The sequence below is a fragment of the Sceloporus occidentalis genome, unplaced genomic scaffold (assembly GCF_023333645.1).
Source record: "Sceloporus occidentalis isolate IW3139 unplaced genomic scaffold, rSceOcc1.0.p SCAF_56, whole genome shotgun sequence".
Taxonomy (NCBI): domain Eukaryota; kingdom Metazoa; phylum Chordata; class Lepidosauria; order Squamata; family Phrynosomatidae; genus Sceloporus; species Sceloporus occidentalis.
In genome coordinates this window covers 364,047-377,023 of record NW_028317036.1, presented here as the reverse complement: position 1 = coordinate 377,023, position 12,977 = coordinate 364,047, and the positions used below count along the sequence as shown (strand labels likewise).

The 12,977-nt window shown below is 37.9% G+C and overlaps 1 protein-coding gene across 1 annotated transcript in view; it reads left to right on the top strand.

The window, feature by feature from the left end:
• The window catches only part of LOC149287784 (putative Polycomb group protein ASXL3), a 56,189-nt gene that overhangs the window by 18,352 nt on the left and 24,860 nt on the right, over positions 1 to 12,977 (top strand). Inside the window, exons 3-5 of the mRNA XM_089492403.1 lie at positions 3,794 to 3,902; positions 4,230 to 4,338; positions 6,948 to 7,063. Of these exons, the coding sequence (XP_089348529.1) occupies positions 3,794 to 3,902; positions 4,230 to 4,338; positions 6,948 to 7,063 (334 nt within the window). The remainder of the gene's footprint in view (positions 1 to 3,793; positions 3,903 to 4,229; positions 4,339 to 6,947; positions 7,064 to 12,977) is intronic.

The window sequence follows — 12,977 nt, the reverse complement described above, 5'->3', positions numbered from 1 at the left end:
ATTTTAATTGTTCACTAGCTGTGACACATTTGCAGTCGTTCTTAGTATACGTTCCTGTGTGTTACCCACAAGCTGAAAATGGCAATTAAAAAATAATGGTCTGTATCTGTGTGATGAAGGAAGTTTTAACTTTAAAATCCCAATGGTTCTGCGTTGTCTTCATTCAACTATTTCCCTCTTTCCTATTTAGTGTACCCACACAGATGAGCTGTAGTTTGAAACTTTATATATCACATAGTTTTGTTAAGCATAAATGTGGAAAAAGGGGCAAACATTGATAATAACCCATTTTTGTTGTTTTGCCTAAAAGGATCCTAGTTTATGTTTAGGAACGCCCTAATAGAGTAGAATAATGTCACATGCATAGGTTTTTTTTAGGCTTGTGATGGTCTAAAAGCCACTTTCTTACGCAAACGTTTTTTTATTCATTTAATTTTTAATACATTTGGGTTGCTGGGCCACAAAGTTTTTTTATTTATTTAATTTTATACTTATTTCTTTAATATTAGTTTTCATATCAAGGAACTGTGTGAGAAAACAATAGACCCCTGACCCTGATGATGTTAGCAGCCTCAATGGGTCTACTTTAAAAATATATATATATTTTTTAAATATTTTTTTGAGGCAGAAGCGTATTTCTGTATTGGAGTCTTGTCTGTATGCAGTGTACATAAACATGTAGGCAGTGCTGATGTGTTCGATTGCACTGTAATGACATTTGCCTACTTATATGCAATGTGATCTCTGAATGTACGCGTAAAAACCTAAAAAAAAAAACAACAAAAAAAAACACCCCTTACAACAACAATAAAAGACAAACACGTGTATTTATGCAAAATAAAGATATGTTCCTATTCCTATCCAGTGTCTTCAGTGTTCTTTGGGGTTTATAACCATGAATTTAGTGGCTAATTGATGTACAGTATTTTATTTTAGAATATTTCTATCCTAAGAAAATGCTGTTCTATTGCCAGGGCATTCTGTGGCTGTTGTAGAAACACAGCTGCTACCCTTTATATCTCCCATGTAGTTTAGCCTGAATATATAGAAGGGGTATGTACTAATGTACATATTATGTATGTATTATGTATGTATGTATCATGTATGTATTAATGGTATGTACCTAGATTATCAGTGATTCTATAATCGACAGTCGAAGGTTAAAAGACATTTGTAGTAGAGTTTTACGCATAATACATTGTGCTTCATTAACATTATGCATATGTTAATACTTCTATTTTCAGATGAACAGCTGGTAATATTTAGCTTAGCTGTGGAATACTAATGAGTGGCTGTGAGAAGGGAATATTCCTGGATAGAATAATCACCAGAAAATCGCATAATTAAGACAATAAAATCACAGTCATAAAATGAGATCAAAAACTTGATGTTGAGGGTACTGTTGACACTAGACTAAAAAAGGAAGCTCCCCAGGACTTTGTGATCATACATAAAACTGTAGTAAGTCTGCTGTATGCAGCTTTAGAAAGGAATTTAACTTACCAAGGCTGCTTAGCATCTGAGTCCCGCCCCCCTGTGTTGTTGTTGTTTTGCTGAAACCAATCACAAGCACAAGTGCCTGTCTGTGATGTCAGAAATGGGCAGATTGGAGAATGTTCTACGCAGAAGACTTCCCATAGAGAATAATTTTCACATTTAGTGCATAGAGGAGAGGAACGTGATCATTTAAGAAGTTAGTAATGTTTGGGGAAAAAACATATTTGTCTTCTGTCTTGAATATGTGCCACAGGTCACATTTTTTCTGCACATTGAAATTTCACAAAATAAAGACTTATTACCAGAAAAAAAAACCTTAATTGGAATCTTTACTTTCACTGGGGACTTAAGAAAAAATTATAATAAAACATAATTGATTTCATTTGAATGGATCTGGGTTGGTGGACAGCAAAGGTTTTTAACTATTATTTATTTTACTATGGATAGGTGAATTAGCATGTTTTAAAGATTTTTTTTTTTCCATTTTCAGCCCTTTTTATCTTTTGCATTGTTCTTATATCACGGAACTGATCCCTAACCCTAATGATACGTTAGCCGCCTCACTGGGGTTCCTTTTAAAAGTTTTTTAAGGGGGAGAAGCATAGTAGCATAGTTCCCCCTCTCCTTACTCTGATTTTGCATTGTGACTTCTGGCAAAAGAAAAAAAATAAATAAATAAAATAAAATAAACTTTTGTGTACCTGGGCATTTGAATCAATGTGTCTTTGTAACTATTGTCACGCTATTGCTAGAGACAAGTGATAACTGATTATCTGTTACTGTGCACAAGCAGCAGAAAACAGGTTCCAAGTGAAGCCTAATAGTTTACCGCTTCAAACACTTGAACAAACTAAAAGCATGCAGTATTCAGTGAAAATACAAATATTATCCAAATGACGGCTATACTGGATGCCCTTGAACATTCTTGGGAACCTCCCGGGTCACTTCTGCAGCAAGCACCTTTTAAATTAAACATTTGCCTCCTGTGGCTCTTGAATATGTGCCGCAGTTCACTTATTTTTAATGCACAGTAAAATTACACAAAATAATGACTTATTAAGGGAAGTTCAGCCTACCAAAGGAACTCGATCGAAACCTTAAGTTTCACTGGGGGCTTAAGGAAAAATAATAATAATAAAGACGCATAATTTATTTGTGGGCTAAAATAGATTGAAGGATTCGGTACTGAATAGGTGGGTTAATAGTAATTGCCTAATGCACTCTGTTGTACGCTAGATGTAATTCTTCCGTAAAATAGAAATATTCTGTACGTACTCACCCCTTTTAGGATAATGGGCTGTTGATCTCATTCAGGCCTCCAATTGCTTCCTTTTTATTACGCTCCAAGCATACCTTTGTGAAAGCAAAAAATGAAGCAAGCACGTAATACATAATTATTTCCATTTAAAATAATTACTGTGATGACAACAGAAACTCACCTGTGTTGTTAACCCAGCTGTAGAAGAAAAACAAAACAAGCCATTGTTGATAATTGTTCACTTAAATTGTATGAGCTGCAGATGCTCCAAAAACATTCATCGTGATCGACCTTTATATATTGTCCTGCTCCCATTGATGCCGAAATGCCGGGTTTGTAGTGTTCCGATATGACGGCGTGATTAACATTCCTTAAACCCTCCCTTGCCTTGGGTTAAAATGCTTCTTCTGCCCTCCTTCTCTTACAATTCAGCCCACAGCGCTAAACCCTTACGTTTGACAGCAACTTAATTTTGACTTTCCAGAGAGAAGTCCATCTCCCCCAAGTCAGAATCATAACCACTTGTAACTGAAATCTGCTCTTCCGGGGCCTTTGCGTGCTATTCCTTTGTTGTCTTTCATCCTACGGGATACAGCTGCTCTTGAACTTGCCTTTTTTCTTCTTCTGATCATTCATGTGCATCAGTCGCATTGTCTGCAGCATTTTCAAACCACAGTTTAGGTTGTGTACCGATTTATTTTTTTTTTTTTATTAACTATTTGGACACTACTCTTTATAATACATACCATTTTTTTTTTGTTTTGTTTTGCCTTTATGGAAAAGCATAATTAGAGGGCACGGACTTTTTCCCCCTGAAGGCTACAGAGCAGATGCATTTGATTTGGTTTGCCGAAGCTAGATCCTTATTGTAATGTAGATGCTTTCAGGCTCTGAAGAATTTCACTAAAAGAATGCATGAACAGAATAAAGAAATGGGGGGAAAAGCTTAAGGAGGAGACATGGTTTGCAAGGGGTACTTGAGCTCACGTGTTTTACACTCATCTTCATGTGTTCTTTTTGTGTCTTGTTACATTGCAGTGGCACTTCTCCATTGGCGTGTCTAAATGCCATGCTTCATACTAACACTCGGGTGGGTGACGGAACCTTCCTCAAAATCCCGGGGAAGTCCGGACTCTATGCTCTTAAAGTAAGTTTGATCCTTTTCTTTCTCATCAGTACGTATGTATATAATCATGTATAGGTGGACTATATCTAGCAGATATATTAAGAGATATTGACTATTTGTGTAAATTGTGTAATACACTACATTCCATTTAAAATGCCATTTAACACGACTCTCATCTGCTTTGTGTGCATTTATGATGTCACTGCTCATTTTGAATACTTTAAAAATCTTGAAACATCAACCAAACCATGCCTAAAACATATATGTGGTCTCCTTGAAGTAGAGCTGTGCTGTTCCTTCTTTTACATTTCAAATGTTTGTAAACATGTTTACTTTGCCTATTGTCAGAAAGAAGATTCTACTTGTACCACAGATGGGACGTTAGAAATAGGCTGTGAGTCTGAGTTAGATGGGCTGGAAATGGCAGAGGGAAGCAGCAACGGAGAGGAATCTGAAGGTTGGTGCTTTTTACACACACACACACTTCTACACACACTCCTACACACACACACTCCTACACACACACACACACACTCCTACACACACTCCTACACACACACACACATTCCTACACACACACACACACACACATTCCTACACACACACAATTTGATTATTTATTAAAAAATAGTAATAAGTTGTATGTATCTTTTAACAATGAACACCTGATATTATTTCTATTGGTGCTGTTCTACTAGTGCTTATACTAGCGCTCCTTCGAAGACATCAGTTGAAATACTTTTTGGAATCCTATGAAAGAAGCTTATTGGAGCAGTTCAAGAACAAGTTGTTCTCCTTTGTGCTGAAAATAAAAAAAACATTCCCAAATTGCTAAGTTGAATATTTCTAAGAGGGCAATACAACACACACTGCAGAGGTTCTCTGAACACAAATAACTCTCATCCAAAGGCATTCCCTAAAGTGACCACACCATCAGATGATGAGCACATCAAGCTAATCTCATGATGGAATAGAACAGCTTCTGCGTCCATAATTCAAGCCCATCTGGACTACCACAAGGGCCACATTTTGCACGTCTTTTGACTATGCTGTCTCTTAGTCCTGAGAGGAGATGGGTGCATGAGAGGCTAGCACCGCAGTGTGTAAAACCTACGATTAAATATGGTATAATTTAAATATCCATGTGGGGGGATTCTTTGTCTATTCTGGAGCTGGTGATTTGCACAGGATCAACTATGCTTTGTCCAGAGAAGTACCACTCTATTCCACAGAGGCACGTCGTGTCTTATGGCTTAAAGTTGTTATGAAAGAGGATTTTGCATTCTAAACATACAGTACATCGAAGCCAGGCAGGATCCACATTAACAAGTTGAAAAAGACTCAGTAGACCTTTTTTTTTTTTTTTGCTGAATTCCTGGTGTTCTTTATGTCATATGGCTAAGCGCTCAGCGAGAATGTTTACGGTGTGCAAGATTTCTGTTCTGATTATTAAATATAACAGGAGAAGGCAAGCACGGGAGTTTCCAGAGAAAAATTGTCTAATAAAAGTTAAGCTTTTGTAAGTGTGTGTATACATATTTATTTATATATATATATATATACTTACACACATACATACATACGAGGGACGTTCAAAATGTTTGCACACTTTTATATTTTCATTGGAAGCGGTGAAGGCGGGGGGGAGTATTAATTGGTCGTGTCTTAGCGTGTCATGTGACTAGTTCTGTCTGGCAAGCCGGCTGCCCTCGCAGTTTAGTATAAGAGTTTTCACCCTGGGGTGAAGATGGCTGCAAAACTTGTAATTGCCCCAAAGAGGAACAGTGTTTTGTCATATGCTTTTTGTGGGCAGAAGGTGTGCCTGGAGCACAAATTCATCTTCGTATGTGTGCTCAGGGGATAAAGTTCTCTCTTGTAGTTAACAGTTGAAGAGGTTGCAGGAAACCTTAGTGTGAGTGTTGGATCTGCCTCTGCCCTGACTCAAGAAAGTTTAGTAAAGTGTGTGCCAGGTGGGTGCCTAAGCAGCTGACAGAGGAGCATAAGCGCGAGTGCTTAGACGTTTGTTCCCGACATATGGCCCGTTATTGAGAAGAAGGTGATGATTTTCTGCAGAAGTGTGTCTTGCCTACAGTCAAGCATGGTGGTGGGAGTGTCATGGTCTGGGTCTGCATGAGTGCTGCCGGCACTGGGGAGCTACAGTTCATTGAGGGAACTATGAATGCCAACATGTACTGTGACATACTGAAGCAGAGCATGATCCCCTCCCTTCAGAGACTTGGCCGCTGGGCAGTATTCCAACGTAACGACCCCAAACACACCTCCAAGACGACCACTGCCTTGCTAAAGAAGCTGAGGTAAAGGTGATGGACTGGCCAAGCATGTCTCCAGACCTAAACTCTATTGTGCATCTGGGGGGCGCAAGGTCTCTAACATCCACCAGCTCCGTGATGTGGTCATGGAGGAGTAGAAGAGGACTCCAGTGGCAACAAGTGAAGCTCTGGTGAGCTCCATGCCCAAGAGGGTTAAGGCAGTGCCGGAAAATAATGGTTGCCACACAAAATATTGACACTTTGGGCCAAATTTGGACATTTCCAATAAGGGGTGTACTCACTTCTGTTGCCAAGGTTTTAGACATTTATGGCTGTATGTTGAGTTGTTTTGAGGGGACAGCAAATTTACAGGCTGTACACTCACTACTTTACATTGTAGCAGAGCGTCATTTCTTCAGTGTTGTCACATGAAAAGATATAATAAAATATTTACAAAAATGTACTCACTTTTGTGAGATACTGTATATATAGCGGGTAATAGTATTTATACTGAACATGCACATTACAATTATTGTATAACTTGATGGTATTTATTGAGTGATAACAATGACTTTGCTACGCTAGCTTTATATGCAAAGGATTTTTGTTAGCTGCCAGGTATCGTAAAATATGTGATTTGTTTTTTCATTCTGATATTATGCAGTAGCTATTGATGGTAAGACATTCTTCTTTTGGTGTTCTCTATTTGCTTGTTCATTATTACAACCTTTGTTTTGTTTGTTCTATTTTAAGTAACAATCTTTTTTTTTTTTTTTTTTTTTCTTTCTGTGTGTAGTTTGCCCGAAGCAAGCAACTGAAGAAGCCAACCGAGACTCGGGACTCACAAACACCACGGTGCAGAGCAAGCTAGTGTCTTCCTTCCAGCAACACACCAAAAAGGCGCTAAAGCAGGTAGGATCAATGCAATCCCTGAGGTTATTATTGTGGACGAAAACATGCTGATTCCTTTACTTTTTTGTAAAAAATAAATAAAAATGAAATGCATATTCCTGTTAAAGGAAAGGTGTCGTGTAACATGGTGCTTTATACAATTCTATTGTATGTATAAATTGTGTTATAATATGAACACAACTTTGTCGAAGAAGTTGGGAAATACTTTTTTTAAGGTACCCTAAATAAAACCAAAGATGCCGTGTGAAGCATCTCAATGTTTGTGCATCTGAAAATTGCCCTTAATAAATGTGCTGTTAAAGTCTAAAAAGCCAAAAAAAACTAATTATGGTAGCTTTGTTCATCCAGCGGTGTGGAGTAGGCATGTTTTTAAAAATATTTGTTTTAGGAGTTTTCCAAGAGGTTGGCATTACAGATTAGAGATTAGTTTTCCTATGTTTCGGGCTGTATTATACAGTTCTAGTTTTTGCAGATTGGCTTTTTGCATGTTATCTTAGCCCGACAAACACCCTCTTCCTCTTCGTACTGCCTATGGTAAACAATAGAGTGGCTCAGTCTTAATAACACTTTGACTAGTTTATAAAGAAATAGACTTTATTAGCATTTACAAAAGGAATCAGCTCTGTCCAGTGCTTGAGCAGGTTAAGCCACCCAAAATATTTCATGACCGGCAACAGTCGCAGCCTCCAAGTCTGCAGATGAAGGAAGTTTTTTGGGAACAAAATAAGATAACTGTAAATTACGTTACTGTATAAACGGCACTGTACTTTCTGCTCAAGTAGAAACTTTTTAGCTGACTTCCCCTTTAAATGGAGTTTTTGTGCTGCCGTTTAAGAAATACTTTATACCAAGCACATTCAGCTTTGCAGCCTTAAAGCACTTGAAGTGATTTAGTTAAGCAATTTAAACAGCCGATTTCAGTAAACTTGTAAACGCAGCAGTCCAATGAGGTTCTGATCATCCGAGACTTTAACTGCCGCGGCAAAAGAGCATAATACGGTAATTACATTGAAATAAATTGATCTTCTATTCACAATACATGTAAGTTAATGTGTCATATTGGAATTGCAGCTGGTTAAAAAAAGACAAGCCAATCTTAAGGGTGGCGTTTGTTGCTTTTAAGGCTCTATGTGCCAATAATGAACTGTTCACAATGTTGTCAGCCTAAAGGGTTATAAATAGGGCATTGTGTGGTCTGCCTCGCGTGTGTCCGAGTACACATTCTTAGCACGTGTCACAATGTCCGATTTAATACAGACATTCATATGAGGGTTTAGATCTACTACCAGAAGGTTTTGCCATGTGCCTGTTGTGCTTGCAATATATGAAGGATCCCTATTTAAACATATCCCACTTTTGAAAGACATTGAATGAACCTCTTTTAGCGTTCAAATGAATTTGATATAGCATTATCCAGAAATTCCGAATGATTTGTATATGGGGGCGTCCAGCCCCTCCGCCCGCCGCCCTAACTACAGCCAAGAGAGACAATGTTATAGCTCTTATTTATGAGAAATAAATGAACAATTAAGTAGGCGTCCATCCAAATGGTTCCAATTAATGTAATGTATATTGCTTTATTACAGTTATGACCTTTTGTAACCTGTTTTCGTTGCCAAAAGCCAACTTTAGCCGCTGTGACCTGTCCCATGTTCAGAAAGACGTGTATTATTTGTGGCGAACACACGTTTTAATGTGTGCCCAACAATAAATCGCTGATTTGCAGACGGGGTATATTTATTGTTGGGTACATTTAATATAACCTTTGAGCGAGAGCAACTAAAGAAATTCTTGGCTCTCTGGCTTAGTACGTCATCCAAAATACTGGCAGAGAATGAATTCCGCGCGAGAAATGACAAGCCAGGAGATGGATGGCAGCTAGGACTTTTTACGTCTGGAAGTACAAGCGCATATTTTGGGAAAGATGAAGTGCACTCCATATAAAGTATGTCAGTGTTTGCCATTATTTCTACTTTCTTTTTCATTCGTCAACATGAATGAAGTTTTCATTTTGCCCGTAAAGCGTGCTGTTCTCTTTTTGCATGTACTTCCATTAGATTGATGTCTGTCTGAGGTCTCACCTATTGTGTTCATAGGGAACTGATGTGGTGAGAATTGCGGAGAGACGCTCTGTAGGATTCGGTTTCCTTACATAAGATACAGACCCAAGACAGGAGGAGGGTCGCGTCTTCCGTTAACCCGTGTGTAATACAGCATGGATACTCTACTGACGTTCGCATAACCCTGATATGAACAGATTATTTAATTGTGCCTTATGAGTTATTATTCACTTTATTGGGCGCGATGGTGTGACAGTAGCGCAGACTTTGTGTGTTATCATAAAATATATCATTTGTGTTATTTTGGAGAATTAAATTGAATGCATTATGAGGTCACAGGTCAGTTGTCATTTTGTCAGTCAGTAAAGTTGTTGGAGATAGCGGAATCCTCGGCTGTATAATGTTTGTTGTGTGTTTTCAGTGTCCCGGGCTTTGTCTAAAGTGTGTTTCTGCATCCGTGTTTTAGTTGCTGTCTGGTTGTGTCTCTCCAGACAGCTGGGTTGTCATCACGCAGTAAGATTACATCAAACATTACAGGCAGTCATAAAGCAGGTTAACGGCCTCATTTACAGTGGTTAGCCGACTTCAAGTGTTTTAAAACAAAGCCTATTAATCCTTTAATGTAAAATTAAGTAGAAAGCATACATTAGAACTCCCCATGGGACTCCAGAGCAAATCAAGGAAGGTCCCAAGTACATACATCATAAGTAGTTGGAACAAAAATATGATTATTGCCGTCATATAAATATTTACCTTATTTCCACATTATGGTATACAGCAAGGTCCATCCTGATGATGCATTGGGGGGGGGGGGGTCTGTGCTGTGCTTCAGGGAAATCTATAATGTGTTGGTGTATCTGTCTGCCCCTTTCTGTTTCACTTTTCCGGTCCGTATTAACGCCTCTGATAAATAAATGTATTCATGTTTACAATGGTTTTGATGCAGTGGCACATATTTCATAGCAATACTTTAACGCCTCCCCTCTCAAGTTTTCTAATGTCCTGCTCACAGTCCGCGTATTAACCATATTCCGGCTTTGCATTTTGTTTTCTGTGTCGCTGCGTTATCACCCGGTATCAATCCCTTGAGTGTGATTGTTCTTTGCCGTCAGAGAGCCACTACACAAGGCCTATAACGCTTACAGAATAATACTAAATATCCATTCTCTAAATGCATTAAATAGGGTTAACAGGAGAATTGGGGTGTTATCTCCTTCACAGCAAATGGCAGGTTTCTCTAGTAGGAATGGCTGAAGTGACCCTGTATAATTATAATGTTTACTTTAAGTGTGTGACTTTAATGGAATCCCATTGATTTAACTATACATTATACAGGGCCAGCCAAGCTCTTACTGTAGCAGAAGCTGACTGGAGTCGGTCCATCATACTGTATAGTGAAGTAAAGGTGCTGAAGCCACAACTCTCCCTTTAGTGAGTGATCGCCCCATATGTTCCAGTCAAATGTGGCCCACAGACGGCACTTACACATCTGAAGCATCAATAGGCCGATACTGTGCTTTTATTAAATGGTAAATAATATAGTTGATTTTTCTGTGTTGCTTTGCAGTAGGCTACGTATTCATCTCCTAATGAATTGGATCGGATTGCGGATTAAATCCAGAAATGCTGGTCTTCCCTTTGGTTCTCAGTTTCCGGTTTTATTAAGAGCAAGGTGAATTCTGGGTGAATTGTAAACGCTCTTGCTTGTTGTGCGCTGATTGTTCATTGTTTCTGTTTAGAGCATTGACAGACAGATACTAGTTCTATTATTAGCTAGGTATATTCACTAATCAAATACTTTAAGCCTGCGTGAATATAGTTGTATGTGGCTGTAGCTTTCGAGATATATTTAGGAATTACCCACTTTTGGCAAGATCTGCTGTTTTCACAGAAGTCTGCTGTATGCAATTTTTGCTAATGTCCCAGCAATGACATGTAACCTATTCTCTAACTCAGGCAATTTACCATAATTAGAATAGAAAAGAACATTTTGCAGCATTTCAGACGGGGCAAATTAGGTGATTTAACAGAAAAACCAACGTCCCCATTATGGATGTGTTTTTTTTCTGTTTATTAACAAATTAATCATCTGCTCTTTTGAAATACATTAATACACCCTGTGGGATTTTATTGCAAAAATGATTCCCTGTAGAGCATATTCTTTTCTTTTTTTAGGGCTAGTTTTATAGCCACTATAATGTTTAAAGCAGTGTTATAAAAGGTATTCACATGTATGTATTCATATTGCATGTGTATGAAATGTATGATCAGTTTAATTGATGAAACATAGCCACTAACCTGTTACCAACAAGCTGAAATAAGAGGAGAAAAGCAGCAGATTAACCAACATCTTCTTTCAACTATACTCAATTATGTAAGAATACAGAAATAAACATGACGACTCTAAATCAACCCAACACGTGAATATGAAACATCCAGTATGGTGATAGTGTGTGTTCACACCTTTTATTCTGGCTTTTGGTCATTATTTACCTAATGGAGATTTGTTCCAGCTCCTTGACTTCACTATACATTATGAAGGGCCAACTTTGTGAAATAACCACCATTAAAATAAATTGTGTAGTTTCAGCTCTTGGGATCTTGATGCCCATGGCAGAGTATTGGTACATTCCTCAATTCTATCAAGTTCCCTTGTGAAAAATGCAGCTTGGTGATACAAACCGCATCCTACAAGGGCCTACAATGCTGTGAAAAAGTTCCACCTTTGACTCATCGGTCCACAGAACATAATCCCAAAAGTCTTGGGGGTCATCAAGATGTTATTTGTCAAATGTGAGATGAGCCTTTCTGTTTATTTTGGTCAGCAGTTCGTCCAACAACTTTCCCATAGATGCCATTTTGCATCTCTTTCTTATTTTTGGAATTGTGAACACTGAACCTAACTGTGTCAAGTAGCAACAAAATAAAAAATTCTGGACCGAAACCGAAAATTCAGGATTCACTTGGCCAAAACTGAAAATGACCCCCACACACACCACACTTTTATTAAAAGTAACACACCAAAATTGGACAAAAAATGCAATAACAATATTAATATAGATATTTAGTTACCAAGGGGGCAATAACTTTTTGTACAAAGGACCAGGTAGGGTTGAATAGCGTTTTTCCTTCTCTACATGAACTCATCATTTAAAAACTGCATTTTGTGTTTAGTGGAGTTACGCTTCTGACTATATAAGAGGTGATGCACCATTATATGAGCGTTCTGTGCTCTTCACATTGTAAGAGTCTCTCCTATGTTTGCTTTTGTTTTAGATTTAGATTTAACATACTACACTATATTGGGATTTCTCTTTTTTGTTTATATATATATATATACACACACGTGTATTATGGAAGTATCTACAGTTCTATAGGGATCTATATTGTTTTATATCACTTGTGTGAGAGCGGTAATTTCCTTTTGCACTTTGGTATTATTTATAAGACAACTTTGTCCATTTGTCCATAGTGAACCTGTTGCACTTATTAGTGGCTTTTTGTTGGAGAAAGTATTCCTTTTCATACCAATATCCACACCTGTCATCTATCTTTTTAAAGTTGGTTTGAAGATCTGAAGCATTAAAGTGTGACAAATAAGCAATAGTAGAATAAATAGAGGGGCAAGTCATTCTTTGCAGCCCTTGTGCCCTATTTCTCTTTTTCTATTGAGCAGCTGTTGTTTGTATGAAGTCTATAGAAGGAAACCTTGTATACAAAATGTTTGTTTTGTAGTCATAATCACATTTTGGACTCCTGCCTTTTAACGCCCTTTTATGCTATGCTATAAAGGCACATTTTCATAAAAACAGATTCCTTTGCAATTTACACTTGTGTTCTGGGAATAATTGGTT